We start from the raw sequence: 15851 nt of genomic DNA, 5'->3' as shown, positions 1-15851 counted from the left end.
AGATATCTCCATTGTACACCAGACCAATATACATCCAGTTGCAGGGTGCTTGAGCAATTGGTGCACGGCCCCACATCAGTCAAATAAAAGATATGTTTCCAGCACACCCTAACCTTCTGTGAAAAGGACTGTCTTTATTGACGTCTGATCATCATGTCATACAGCATAGCTCCATACCACACCTATGACATGCTGAACAAACTGCAATAAAGCTCTTTTCACAGAAGATAACTATGTGCTGAAAATAAATCTTTTATTCGATTACTGCGACAGTGATCAAATAATCAGAAACTCTGCTTCCCAGCATTAAAGTGTTATTTTGTTTAAAATAACAAAGAGGTAATACTTGCCTACTCTTTCCAACAATATTACACAGAGAGGTCCTGTGAAGAAATATGTCTTAACTGGCATCCATTTTGTATAATGCCTCCATTTTAGATGTGTGAACAGTTAGTTTTGATTTTGAGTTTCTCTTGTATTTTCTCTCTCGTTTCCTGAGTCTAGTTTCTATTGTCAGTAAACGGAACTACCTTCCATGGTGGTCAGCAGCCATTTGTAGTTTCTATCTTCTTTGATAAGAGTATAATATTTCATCGGTCATTCTGGTTTTGTATAATACTGCTTGTGTGCATTAAACTTTCAGAGATTTAGCTTGCACAGTTCGGTGTCTGGAGCTTTATTTCTCCTGGATCCAGAAGGTTTAAAAATACAGTTGGGCTACAGACAGGAATTGATCCTTTCAGGTCCCTTACCTCTTTTTCTAGTAATCCCTACGGGAACTGTCAGTATCTCCTTCCTCCGGGTGCCTCCTAAGCAAGCTGGGTGCTAAGGAGGCATCCAGGCTTGTGTTCTCTAGAGCCAGGCTGTGTGCGTCCACAGATACACACAGTGCTGGGTAAGCCATGACCCTGTTCCCGCACAGTAGTTCCCTCAGTGTCTTCTGTGAGACCAGAAAGTAAGAGGATTGGTGCTATAGCTCTGGAGCAGTGATAGAAGCCAGGTTAGTGTTTAGAGACTGGGGGGTTGTAAGACAGGTAGAGGAGCGTTTTGTTTCCCTTAATGCAGAGATTGCATTAAAGTAAAAAAAAAAACTTTTAGATTTTATAACTACTTTAAGATCCACATAAAGGGGAAGTGGGAGGCGGAAACAAAGGGTAAAGGATTGGTAAGCAGCAATACATTGCATTTTTGGTCTTGGGTTTAGATATACCGTATTTGCCGGCGTATAAGACGACTTTTCAACCCCTGAAAATCTTCTGAAAAGTCGGGGGTCGTCTTATACGCCAGTATACGGCGAGCCGGTGTGTCAGGGCGGCACTTTTTCCAGGGGCGATGTCCTCCAACGGACACTAAGTACAGGGGTGGGCAGAGGGGCTGCTGTACCTTACCTGGCTCCGGTCCCGGTCCCACGATGATCCGGTCCAGGAAGCGCGGCTGCTCCTTCTTTCAGTTCGGCCTCTCGATGGTCGCGCGGCCGCTCGGCTCCGCCTCCTCACCGGTGATTGGGAGCCAGCGCATATAGGCGACCAATCACTGGCGAAGAGGCGGAGCCGAACGGCCCCGCGAAAATCAAGCTGCCGAACTGAAAGAAGGAGCAGCCGCTCCTCTCCCCCACTGACACTAACGATGAGGCACTATTCCTCCTCCACACTGACACCAATGATGGGGCACTATTCTCCCCACTGACACCAATGATGGGGCACTATTCTCCCCACTGACACCAATGATGGGGCACTATTCCTCCCCCACTGACACCAATGATGGGGCACTATTCCTCCCCCACTGACACCAATGATGGGGCACTATTCCTCCCCCACTGACACCAATGATGGGGCACTATTCCTCCCCCACTGACACCAATGATGGGGCGCTATTCCTCCCCCACTGACACCAACGATGGGGCACTATTCCTCCCCCACTGACACCAACGATGGGGCACTTTTCTCCCCACTGATACCAATGATGGGGCACTATTCTCCCCACTGACACCAATGATGGGGCACTATTCCTCCCCCACTGACACCAACCATGGGGCACTATTCCTCCTCCCCACTGACACCAACGATGGGGCACTATTCCTCCTCCCCACTGACACCCAACGATGGGGCACTATTCCTTCCACTGACTAATGATGGGGCACTATTCCTCCCACTGATACCAATGATGGGGTGCTATTCCTCCCACTGACACCAATGATGGGGCATGATTCCTCCCACTGATACAAATGATGAGGCACTATTCCTCCCACTGACACCAATGATGGGACACTATTTCTCCCACTGACACTAATGATTGGGCACTATTTCATCCACTGACACCAATGATGGGGCACTATTCCTCCCACTGACACGAATGATGGGACACTATTCCTCACACACTGACACTACTGATGGGGCACCATTAGTGTCAGTGGAAGGAGCAGTGCCTCATCATTGGTATCAGTGGGAGGAATCATGCCCCATCATTGGTGTCAGTGGGAGGAATAGCACCCCATCATTGGTATCAGTGGGAGGAATAGTGCCCCATCATTGGTGTCAGTGGGAGGAATAGCACCCCATCATTGGAATACCATACTGAAATACCATACCATATTGAAATCAAATCTGATGTTTTTTTATTTGGTGTGTGTTGGAAGAGGGGTAGTCTTATACGGCGAGTATAGCTCAAACCCTATATTTTAACAGGAAAAGTAGGGGGTCGTCTTATACGCCGGCAAATACGGTACTTTAAAGTGGTTGTAAACCCTTACACAGTGATACACAGAGATGAAACAAATCCCCCTACATACATTGTAACGGTCTATCTGCAGTCTTCTTATTTCTAAATCTGTTCAAAGTAATTAATTTATAAAGCTTTTCTGAGCGTTCATAAAAAGGGGGCGGAGAGCTCTGAGAGCTGATTGAAGGGAAGAGTCATACCCCCTTCCACACAGCTCACATGAACAGATATAAGGCTGTCACACTGCTGGAGGTCCCTCCCTGTCACCCTTTTTTTCTTGGTGTCAGGAAAACTCATCAGAAGTGATTCGTTCTAATAGCAGAGGAAGAAGGCAACATACATAAATGTCACTTAGTGCTCTGGAAAGTACACACTATAGAGGAATATGCTTTTGATCTTATTTTATGTCTGGGGTTTACAACCACTTTAAGCACAAAACCTACTTTGAAAGACAGAGCAGAGCGCACTACAACTACAATTAAAACTGTTGGACCAGTTTAAAAAAAAAAGAGAATATTTGTCTTTTTTTTAACAATTGCAAATCACACAATTGTTGCTATGAATACAAATTTTTGATTTCTGAGTCTGTAGTATCTTTAACCATGGGAAGTAATGCCTGTGTGTATACTAAACATACACATATAACCAACAAATCTTTTTGCGCAATTATTTTTAATTTAAAGTGGTTGTAAAGGCTAAACCTTATTCACCTTAATGAATGCATTAAGGGAAAAAAGTCCCAGTGTTTGTATTCCCCCCCCCATCCCCTCCACAAATACTTACCTGGGTCCTCACTTGATCCAGGACTGTGCCTGTCTGTAGCCACTTTATCTTCTCCCTGCATTAGCAGGACAGAGAGACAGTAATGGGATCCCTTGACTCCTGCTGGTGTCAATCAAATCCTGTGAGCAAAGAGCACTGTGTGTCAATAGATATACACAGTCTGGATCAGAAGAGAGCTTACATAGTGTCTACGGTAGGACACAGGAGTCAAGAGTGCCAGCAGGGGACCCCAGAAGTGGAGGATTGGGGCTCTGTGCAAAACACAGCAGGTAAGTAGAGCATGTTTGTTATATACCCAGTTCTGCGCCGCACTGTAGAGAGAAATACTATATATAAAAATACTGCTACAGGGCGGCACGGGTGCGCAAAATTGTGTGTGCGTATATATCCAGGTAGGGGGTGCATGCACTGCCATTTGCGGCCTCTGATGTCAATCACCGGGTCCCGGCCGGTGATTAATCGCCGACACCGGTGATCGCGGAGTATCTCTGATGGGGGAGAGACCTGTGTATAAAAAACACAGATCTCTCCCCTGTCAGCTCCTGCACACTGCTTTGTATGGCTCAGCTATAAAAGAGCCATACAAAGTGGTGGGCTTACAGTGAAGTACACACACACAGCCCAAGTAGTGAAACAGCACAGTTAACCCTTTGATCGCCCCACGTTAACCCCTTCCTGCCCAGTGCCATTAGTACAGTGTCAGTGCTTTTTACTAGCACTGATCACTGTATTGGTGTCACTGGGGATGTCAGTGACACCAAGTCAGTTCCCGCCAGTGTCAGAATGCCCTCCGCAGTCCCGCTATAAGTCGCCGATCGCTGCCATTACTAGTAAAACAGTATTTATACCGCCATTTGTTAATGCTATAACTTTCACGTAATCCAATTAATTTACACGTATTGGGATTTTGTTTTAGTAGACATGTAGCAGAATACATTTTGGTCTAAATTTATGATGAAATTTGATTTTTTTTTTTAATTTTCCTGGACATGTTTAAGAGCAAAAAGTCATATATATACAGGTGAAACTTGAAAAATTAGAATATCATGCAAAAGTTCATTTATTTCAGTAATGCAACTTAAAAGGTGAAACTAATATATGCGATAGACTCATTACATGCAAAGCAAGATAGTTCAAGCTGTGATTTGTCATTATTGTGATGATTATGGCTTACAGCTCATGAAAACCCCAAATCCACAATCTCAGAAAATTAGAATATTGTGAAAAGGTGCAATATTCTCGGCTCAAAGTGTCCCACTCTAATCAGCTAATTAAGCCATAACACCTGCAAAGGGTTCCTGAGCCTTTAAATGGTCTCTCAGTCTGGTTCAGTAGGAATCACAATCATGGGAAAGACTGCTGACCTGATAGTTGTGCAGAAAACCATCATTGACACCCTCCATAAGGAGGGAAAGCCTCAAAAGGTAATTGCAAAAGAAGTTGGATGTTCCCAAAGTGCTGAATCAAAGCACATTAATAGAAAGTTATGTGGAAGGGAAAAGTGTGGAAGAAAAAGGTGCACAAGCAGCAGGGATGACCGCAGCCTGGAGAGGATTGTCAGGAAAAGGCCATTCAAAAGTGTTGGGGACTTTCACAAGGAGTGGACTGAGGCTGGAGTCAGTGCATCAAGAGCCACCACACAGACAGATCCTGGACATGGGCTTCAAATGTCATATTCCTCTTGTCAAGGCGCTCCTGAACAACAAACAACGTCAGAAGCGTCTTGCTGGACTAAAGAAAACAGATCTGGTCTGTTGCTCAATGGTCCAAAGTCCTCTTTTCTGATGAGAGCAACTTTTGCATCTCATTTGGAATCCAAGGACCCAGAGTATGGAGGAAGAATGGAGAGGCACACACTGCAAGATGCTTGAAGTCCAGTGTGAAGTTTCCACAGTCTGTGTTGATTTGGGGTGCCATGTCATCTGCTGGTGTTGGTCCACTGTGCCTCATTAAATCCAGGGTCAACGCAGCCATCTACCAGGAGATTTTGGAGCACTTCATGCTTCCTTCCACAGACGAGCTTTATGGGGATGCTGACTTCATTTTCCAGCAGGATTTGGCATCTGCCCACACTGCCAAAAGCACCAAAACCTGGTTCAATGACCGTGGGATTACTGTGCTTGATTGGCCAGCAAACTCGCCTAACCTGAACCCCATAGAGAATCTATGGGGCATTGCCAAGAGAAAGATGAGAGACATGAGACCGAACAATGCAGAAGAGCTGAAGGCCGCTATTGAAGCATCCTGGTCTTTCATAACACCTCAGCAGTGCCACAGGCTGATAGCTTCCATGCCACGCCACATTGAGGCAGTAATTGCTACAAAAGGGGCCCAAACTAAGTACTGAGTACATATGCATGCTTATACTTTTCAGAGGTCCGATATTCTTCTATGTACAATCCTTGTTTTACTGATTATGTATGTAATATTCTAATTTTCTGAGATTGTGGATTTGGGGTTTTCATGAGCTGTAAGCCATAATCATCACAATTATGACAAATCACGGCTTGAACTATCTTGCTTTGCATGTAATGAGTCTATCTCATATATTAGTTTCATCTTTTAAGTTGCATTACTGAAATAAATGAACTTTTGCACGATATTCTAATTTTTCGAGTTTCACCTGTGTGTGTGTATGTGTGTGTGTGTGTGTGTGTGTATATGTATGTATGTATGTATGTATATGTATATATATATATATATAATTTTTTTTTTTCTTCTCAAAATTGTTGGTCTTTTTTTGTTTATAGCGCACAGAATAAAAAATGCAAAGATGATAAAATACCACCAAAAGAACTCTATTTGTGGGGAAAAAAAGAGCATAAATTTCTTTTGGGTGCAGTGTTGCATAAGCGTGCAATTGTCAAAGTAATGCAGCGCCGTATCTCAAAAAATAGCCTGGTCAGGAAGGGGGGGGTAAATCCTCAGGAGGGCAAGGGGTTAACAAATTAAGCTTTATGGCTTCTTGAATGTGATGACATAACCAGCAAGCCCACTATTTTGCAGGTAACAAGTGTTGCTGCAGAAACTGAAAAACAACTGCATACTGGATGGGAAATGTAGACGTTACATAGATATGGGGCTTGTGGCTATCAGTGACACTTCTCAAGAAATTGTGCTGTGTGTGAAGTAATGTTTACTACAGATGTACAGCATGTGACTGTAGCATGGCCTATGCTATACTGTACATAAACAGCCGTGAGCACCTCTCTTGCTGCAAGTGAACAACTTCTTGCTGTGTCTGCTTCACAACTTCATTCACTGTTCCCAGTTCATTCTCCAGACGCTGAGTTCTCCTTCTGTAGTTGTCTTCTGTGCTTCCCATTTTGGTGAGCTCTTCCTGTAACTGCTGGCACTTTTGTTGAAAAAGTGTTATAGAATCTTCTTTCTCCCTCAGTTCCTTTGAAAGCCTGAGAAATAGAATACCACATCTAGGTAACCAAGAAATAACAGGTTTCCACATAAATGCTTGCATAGTTTTTTAAGGTACAATACCTGAACTTAAAGTGTATGTCCAGACTTTCTACTTCGTTTGCATAGAGTGGGGGAAGGGTTAGGACCCCTGTCAGGTTGTACTGCTATCAGGGGCTCTGTTGGGGGTCAAAATGTTTTACTAGACAAGTGAGTGGAACTCCCCAACAGCTACACAAACCGAAAAAATGCTTTTCTTTAGTTGAGTAGAGGAAGGCTAGAACCCCAGTCAGATATTTATTTCTGTCCATGTCCCTGTTGTATATTTTCCCTCACTTTCTGCCTGCAGGACAGGAAATGAAACGAAATTTCTCTAACAGAGCTTTGGATTGCAATAAAAACAACCAGAGCATCCTGAAGATCCTGTGTGACGAAATGCATCAGTGCAGGACTTGGTTGTGACGTCATCACGCACGCCAGATTGGGCAGTGTGCTGTTATGCTGGTTTATACTATGTTTGTGAGTATTCGTTTTTTGCTTTTGAAAAACTGTTGACTTTAATGGCATCACACTATTTTCTTTATTTATTTCCTCCTATGTGCCTTGGATTGTCCATGTAATATGTAGGGGGCTTCCATCCCCTACACTCCACCGAAACCGCCCTACTCAAACTCACCAACGACCTACTAACTGCCAAAGCTAATGGCCAATACTCAGTGCTCCTACTCTTCGACCTCTCCGCGGCTTTTGACATGGTCAATCACCCCCTCCTCCTCAAAAAACGATAGTCTCTTGGCCTCAGAGACTCCGCTCTCTTCCTATCTATCACAGCGCTCTTTCTATGTTACCTATAACGCTGCCACCTCCCCCTCACTCCCCCTCTCTGTTGGGGTCCCTCAAGGTTCTGTCCTTGGGCCCCTTCTCTTCTCCATCTACACCTCCTCCCTTGGCCAACTGATACACTCCCATGGCTTCAACTACCATCTCTATGCCGACGACACGCAAATCTATCTCTCTACCCCTCGCCTCATCCCTTCAGTCTACGCCCGAATCACAAGCCTACTGAGCGACATATCGGATTGGATGTCACTCCACTTCCTCAAATTAAACCTTTCCAAAACTGAGCTCCTAGTTTTCCCCCCAGCCCACGCCCCCCCCCCCTTACTTCTCCATCATGACCAACAACACCACCATCAGTCCCACCCCGCAAGCCAGAGTACTAGGTGTCATTCTAGACTCCAATCTGTCTTTCCAGCCCCAGGTCCAATCGCTGACAAATTCATGCAGATTCCACCTCCGCAACATCTCCAAAATACATCCGTTCCTAACCTCAGAAACTACTAAGCAATTAATTCACTCTCTTATTATATCACGACTACTGTAACTCCCTCCTCACCGGCTTACCTCATCACAGGCTATCCCCGCTTCAGTCTATCCTGAATTCTGCGGCCAGGCTCATCCACCTTACTAACCGCTCCGTATCCGCCACCCCCCTCTGCCAATCCCTCCACTGGCTTCCGATTGCCCAACGCATAAAATTCAAATGACTAACATTGACATACAAAGCTGTTCATAACACTGCCCCAAACTACATCACCGACGTGATATCTATATACCACCCAAAACATACACTCCACTCCTCACAAGACCTCCTAATCTCTAGTTCCCTGGTCTCCTCCTGCCATGCCCGTCTCCAGGACTTCTCCAGAGCTTCCCCCATCCTCTGGAACTCACTACCCCAATCAGACTGTCACCTACCCTCCTCACCTTTAGGTGCACCCTGAAAACCCACCTCTTCAGGGAAGCCTACCCCGCCCTCACCTAACTGCCGATCTCCTCCACTCTTCCTACCACTCCATCTCCCACAGCTATTTCCTCCTGTACCACTATCCCCCCCCTCCTAGATTGTAAGCTCCAAGGAGCAGGGCCCTTGAACCCTCGTGTATTGCACTGTATTGTTACTGTACTGTCTCGTGTATTATCTCCCATTGTAATGTACAGCGCTGAGCAAACTGTTGGCGCTATATAAATACTGTATAATAATAATAATAATATTTAGGTTTGGGCTGGATCTCAGTAAAGGGTGCCCAAGACATCCTTGAGGCATAGCCAATTTTTTCTATCAAGCGCTCAGAACCTCATGACCTTGGGAGGTCATTTGAATTTGGTAAGGAGCTGGTGTGCAATCAGGTGGTAGGACATGAATTGGACACCTCATTGAATGTGGAATGTCATCACAATTATGTGGGCTTTTTTATTGCACTATTTAGAGTGGTTGCACCTTATATAATTTGATGCACGTTTCTACTGTTAACTACAAAAGATTACTTATTAATGAATTATTTTCTATATTAAATCACTTCGATACTGGGTACTTTCACCCCCTTCCTGCTAGGCCAATTTTCAGCTTTCACTTTCAATGGCAATTGCACGTTCATGCAACACTGTACCCATATTACATTTTTGTCTTTTTTTTTTTTAAGACCGATAGAGCTTTTCTTTTGATGGTATTTAATTACCACTAGGTTTTTTATTTTTTGCTAAATAACCGCAAAAAGACTGAACATTAAAGGAAAATGTCTGGTATAAAATTTTGCAAATAAGTAATTTTTTCTGCTGCACTGATGAGGCAGCACTGATGAGCTGCACTTATGCGCACTAATAGGTTGCACTGATCAGCGTGAACCATGTACTGACAGCCTTGCCGGTTATTGGCTCTACTTTCCTCACACAGGCACAGCATCTGAAGAAAGGGCTGTCGATAACTGGCAAGTCTGTTTACATGTGATCAGCTGTGATTGGACACACCTGATCACATGGTAAAGGGCTGCTGTAACTGGCCCTTTACCTTCATCTCTTCAAATGACACAGCTGTCACAAAGCATGCCCATTTCACACATCGGGGGCGTGCAGGGGGCGGAGTTCTGGGAGGATGTCCTCAAATACCCTCCCAGAACTGTGTGACCACACTGTAGCTGTTTTTTGGGTATAGCGCGTTCAGTAAGTGGTTAAAGTGATTGTGGATCTGATGTATGCAATACAAACCTATAATGAGTTCCAATCCTACCACACACTATATACACTAGAAGTTGTTGGCTTGAAATACACTTTTAGTATGTTTTACTAGAAAAAGGTTTCATTCAGGTACTAGCTGTAATAAGAAATAGGTCAAGATACAAGCAAAGTATAATTTTTACTTTAACCACCTGACCTCCAAAAGGTGGTGCCATGGTTGGGATATGAACCAACAACCCGAGTACTGCCAGGCAGAAGTGCTAACCATTTAGCCACTGTGCTGCCCAAATATAATACACCTTCCTATTTAGTCATGCTAGCAGCATAATGATTAAAAATAGTCCAAGTTGATTGAAAGAGTAAAGTCTAAATCCTGCATGTTATAAAATGCTGGTTTCTGTCTGCACTTAAGGACTCACAAGGTCTTTGTATGACTACATCTACATCCCTGCAGTGTTCTGGATGATTACTTTGTACAATAGGTTAACAGAGAGAGCCCATCCACTCTCATGCAACTGACTTCTGTTCACTGATATCAGTACAAATGAGGCACATATCACCGATGAATATATCTCCGTTTAGAAGATTGCCAGCAATATAGCATCATTTTGACATTTGAACTGTTCAAGTGGACCTGAACTCAGATAGTGAATGTTTGCTATGTTATAGGGAACATTTTGGAAATGTTAATTGTACCTAGGCAGCACCTTGAAAGAGTTACCTTTTGTCTTGAATGCCTCCTGAAAAAAAGCGGAGCACGTCCTGGTATGGGAGAGTGCCTACATCCTCAAAGCTGTATATCTGCAGTGCCAGATCTAATGCAATGCTGGCTCTGATTGTTATTCTCAGGAAATTCATACCGCTATTTGGTGATGTCACTACTATGCTGTTCACTGTTCTCCTTGCTGGAAGCTCTGACATGAGGAAGCAAAGCCCAACCTCTACCAAGATAGCGGCCTCCACACAAAGACAAGGTACAGAGCAAGGCATGGTATGTTAGTGACTGGGGAGACCACAGGCAATACTTGTGTCTAGTCTCTGCCCCTTTGCCCACCTTTTCTGGGCACAGCTTTCAGTGGTCAGTCCCTCTCTAAATAAACAGTGCAAATGAAAAAACAGCTAGTCATAGAAGCCAGATCAGCACCGCACTTTTAAATAATTTTATTAGAAATCTATTCAGCTATATACTAGTCATATTTATTACATCCCAAAACAGAGGTCGTTTAAAGCAGCACTCAAGACAATCATCTAGATACACAACTCAGATAATTTTTTCCTGCCAAATTAATTTTAGTTATGTTTAGCTAGCTTTGTGATCCTGGCATTCCTCCCAAACAGTATAGCCAGTGCCTCAACCTTCACTGCCATGGCAATACAGCTTGGTCAAAAGCAAAGCTCAGCTTCTTAACCAGCATATAAAGAATCAGTGATACACTAATAATGTTATCCTTTCTGATGTCTCCTACTGTCAGCATGATCCCTGCAAGTAAGCCACAATAGTTCCTAGTGCTGGCCCCCTCTCTCCTAATCTTTATGCTGCTGTATTAACTACAAGGAGCTAATATGAAAACAAATTCAATTGCTTGCATTAGCTGCACATAAAAATATTTAATCTCTTTCCCACTGCCCTATAGCAGACATACTGCTGCAGGGCAACAGGAGTGCGCAAAATCACGTGTGTGTATATATACGTGATTTTGCATTTCTGGGTAGGGGGCATTTTGCGCACGCGTCCTACCCGCACCGCTATTTGCAGCCTCTGCTGTCAATCACTGGGTCCCAGCCGGTGATTACTCGCCGTCTCCTAATGATTGAGGAGCATTACCGACGGAGCGAGAGAACTGTAAGTAAACAATACAGTTCTCTCCCGTCAGCTCCTGCACACTGTTTTGCATGGCTATGCATAGCATTAGGAAAGACAAGTAGCAGAATACATTTTGGCCTAAATTTATGACGAAATTTGATTTTTTTACATTTATTTCTTTCCTGGACATGTTTAATAGCAAAACGTCAAAAATAATGTTTTTTTTTTTCTCAAAATTGTCAGCCTTTTGTTTATAGCGCAAAAAATAAAACCGCACAGGCGATCAAATACCACCAAAAGAAAGAAAAAAGGGATGTAAATTTCATTTGGGTGCAGCGTTGCATTACCATGCAATTGTCAGTTAAAGTAACACAGCGCCGTAATGCAAAAAATGGCTTTGTCATGAAGGGGGTAAATCCTCTGGAGGGCAAGTACTTAAAGAAGATGTTTATCTGCTTATATTTTGCCTGCCTTTGTTACACATTCCCCTCCCATCACCACACCTATTAACAAACTAATGACATGTTGAACAGAAACTTTCCAATTTTAATTACATACAGAACTGTGCAAAAGTTTTAGGCAGGTGGGGACATTGCTGTAAATAGGAATACTTTCAGAAATAGAAGTGTTAATAGTTTGTTTTTATCAATTAACAAAATGGAAAGTAAAGGAACAGCAGAGAAATCTAAATCAAATTAATATTTGGTGTAAGTACCCTATGCCTTCAAAACAGGAATTCTTCTAGGTATCCATAGTGCTTGTGCACACAGTTTTTTTTAAGGAACTCAGCAGGTAAGTTGTTCCAAACATCTTGGGGAACTATAACCACAGATCTTCTGTGGATATAAGCTGCCTCAGATTCTTCTGTCTCTTTATGTACTCCCAGACAGACTCGATAATGTTGAGATCGGGAGGCCAAACCATCACTTCCAGGATTCCTTATTCTTCTCTAAACTGAGAATAGTTCTAAATTAAATTAGCTGCATCTTTGAGATCGTTGTCCTGCTGCAGAATAAATTTGGGGCCAATGACATGTCTCCATGCTTGTATGGCATGATGGATAAGTATCTGTCTGTATTTCTCAGCATTAAGGACACCATTAATCCTGCCCAAATCTCCAACTCCATTTGCAGAAATACAGCCACAAACTTGCAAGGAACCTCCATCATGCTTCACTGTTGCCTGCAGACACTCATTGTACTGCTCTGCAGCCTTCTGGTGAACAAACAGCCTCCTGCTACAGCCAAATATTTAAAATCTTGACTCCTAAGTCCATTGCACCTGCTGCCATTATTCAGTACCCCAGTTCCTATGTTTTCCTGCATAGTTGCTTAGCATTGTTACCATGATTTATTTTTTTTGCCCACAATTCATCCATGAAGACCACTTCTGAACAGGCTTTTCTGGACAGTAGATTGGTGTACCTGGGTCCTACTGGTTTCTGCCAGTTCTGTGCTGATGGCACTGCTGGACATCTGATGTAGAAGGGAAGTAAGCAAGATGTCTTTCAGCTACTGCATTAAGTTTCCTTGGCCAACCACTACATCTACGATCCTCAGTGTTGCCCAATGAATGGTGTCCTCAATGCTAAGAAATACAGGAAGATACTTATCCATCATACCATACTATCAGGTGTGTGCCGGCCCTAAAATTACTCTAAAGCAGGACAACAATCCCAAACATACAGCCAGTTTCATTAAGAACTACCTTCAGCTTAGAAAAGAACAAGGAGTCCTGGAAGTGATGGTTTGGCCTCCAACAGAGCCCTGATCTCAACATCGAGTCTGTCTGGGATTACATGAAAATTGTGAGGCAGCCTATATCCACAGGGAACCTGTGATTAGTTCTCCAAGATGTTTTGAACAACCAACCTGCCGAGTTCCTTCAAACACTATGTACAGGTGTACCTAGAAGAATTGATGCTGATTTGAAGCCAAAGGGTAGTCAAACCAAACATTGATTTGATTTAGATTTGCCTTCTGTTTGCTCACTTCGCATTTTGTAAATTGATAAAAATAAACAATTAAAATATATATTTTTGAAATAATTCTTACTTTACAGCATTCTTTCATACCTGCCTAAAACTTTTGTACAGTACTGTACATGACCCTTCTCTATAATGCAGGCAGGTGGGAGGGGCCAAGTAGATGATGGGAGGGGCTATCAGCCTTCCTCAAACAGGACAGCGCCCTACCTATTCCTCTTAAGAGCCCTTAGGCCTGATGAAAGCAGTGGGGCTGGCTCTTTAGAAGAGTTATGCAAATATCAAAATGCCTTGATAGGTGGATGTCAGTCTGGAGGAGTAGGGGGTCCTAGGAGACAACATTTGCATGCATCGCACCCTACATATTGATCAAATGCAATGATGAGCCTCCATGATTGAAACAGAAATCAATGTATGAAAGAAGTGGGACAGGCACATTAAGACTGGGGGGAAAGACTTAGCTGATACTGGATGTCAATAAGCCGGGACATGAGGCAGGCTCTATCTGACTTGCTGCAACTAATGCTCATGGTGTGCACTGCAATCACAGGGAGCTATTTAATTACAGGAGTAGGACAACTGTGCAGGAATGAATGCAAGGCTGATGCTCAACTTTAACTCTTTGACTACCCTAGTTCATGAATTGGTGTTTTTTTATACCTGTCCAGAGTTCAGATTGAAGTGGCTCCCTTGGGTCTCTGTTAATACTAAAGATAACTAGGTATGCAGCAAAATCTACAGCAAGCTACTGAAGTTTTCCAGTGGGATGTTGTAAATATTTTGCAGTCACGCACACTTGCATGTGTGGTCAATCACATCCACAATGACCTAGATGGCTATTAGAATCACATCATATTGATGATCTTCATGACCCATGCAGTCACTTGTTGGTCACATGAGCATATTATCCAAATTTCAGATCCAGGCATCCAAAGCACAGTGTCAGAGAGCTTTAACATTAATATCTATGAATGCCTGTTGGCACATTCTGGATTGCTTATTACACAAAACACAGTCTACCTCAATGTACTGCTTTCCTTATCATATTCCATTCTTTGTAGTTTGCTTTGGAGATCACTGACCTCTTTCAACTTCATTCTGTAATAGGAAAACAAACATGGAAATTGGATATAAAACAAATTAACAGAATAATACTGTGCTCTCCAAAAAGAATACTGCAAACATGACCTTACATCGAAAATAAATATATATATATAAATTACAAATGAAAACCCAAGAACCAAGACTTTTATGTGGGTTGTATTTGGTTGGCTCAGTGTTTAGCAGGTTTGGTTATACAGTAACATGGCTAAAGCCCCATGCACACTGACTGTTTGCTCAGCTCCTCTAAATGCTTTTTCTCCTGGCAGGAGAAAAGATGCTTAAAACATGGTAAAAGCCATGGTTTACACACATGTTTATGCACGTTCACATGCATTTATATTCCTTTCACATTAATGTATTCTATTGGCCAGAGCATTCATTTATTATAGCCATTATAATGCATTAAAACACTATAGGCTGTTTTTTTTTTTTTTAAATGGCTAGGTGGGAAGCGTATAAACTATTTTAATAAAAACAATTTGTAGGTATTTATGGAGACAGAATGAGATATGTTCTCAAGCTATTAGATATTAAGGAAATCCAGATGGCCCTTTCAAGACGTAGGAGTTGGTCAATCCTTGATAACTCTGGCACAATAACTGGTAAATGTGTATTGCATTTAATGTGATGTACTGTAGGTTGTTAAGTAACTTTTTATTTGTTGTAATTGACTGAGTCTAGGAAGTGGCGTAAGTAGTGTGTGACTCCTCAGCTTAGATAGGAGAATTGTATACAGTACATACATGCGTTTTGATGTAATGTCACATATGCTGTGATATTGTGACATCATGTGCATGATGATGTCATACTTACAGTAAGAGGGTGCAAACAGCCATCTTTATCTATAAATAATGGGGACTTCCTGTGTAGCTGCCATTATTGTTTATTCTAGCATGTGGTGGTTTTTGTTGGCACAATTTTTTCTCTATTTTATGTACCTCTGATGAAGCTCTTGTTCATAAGAGCGAAACATGTTGGGTTCTTTTTTGGTAACTGGTGTGGTAAATGGTGATCAAGGAGGTCACTGGAACT

General features: G+C 42.8%; 2 protein-coding genes across 11 annotated transcripts in view; one reads left to right on the top strand and one right to left on the bottom strand.

Moving 5' to 3' along the window:
- Positions 1–15851, bottom strand: part of LEKR1 (leucine, glutamate and lysine rich 1) — a 208692-nt gene that overhangs the window by 29402 nt on the left and 163439 nt on the right. The window contains exons 7-8 of the mRNA XM_089675392.1: positions 14736–14813; positions 6708–6911 (exon numbers count right to left, since the gene is read on the bottom strand). Of these exons, the coding sequence (XP_089531518.1) occupies positions 6708–6911; positions 14736–14813 (282 nt within the window). The remainder of the gene's footprint in view (positions 1–6707; positions 6912–14735; positions 14814–15851) is intronic.
- LOC149463234 (uncharacterized) overlaps positions 3654–15851 on the top strand; it is a 300678-nt gene continuing 288480 nt past the window's right edge. For 8 of the 10 annotated variants that reach the window (XR_016312454.1, XM_089675400.1, XM_089675399.1 and 5 more), the window contains exon 1: positions 3654–3770. The gene's annotated coding sequence lies outside the window, so the exon portion shown is untranslated. Of the gene's footprint in view, positions 3771–7261; positions 7432–15851 lie in introns of all 10 variants that reach the window. The other 2 variants (XM_089675394.1, XM_089675397.1) reach the window with 1 other exon arrangement.

This window comes from Staurois parvus, unplaced genomic scaffold, assembly GCF_062004578.1.
Source record: "Staurois parvus isolate SC_StPar_1 unplaced genomic scaffold, SC_StPar_1.0 ptg000155l, whole genome shotgun sequence".
Taxonomy (NCBI): Eukaryota; Metazoa; Chordata; class Amphibia; order Anura; family Ranidae; genus Staurois; species Staurois parvus.
Note: the sequence above shows the minus strand (reverse complement) of the source record. Positions and strands in the feature narration are given on the sequence as shown.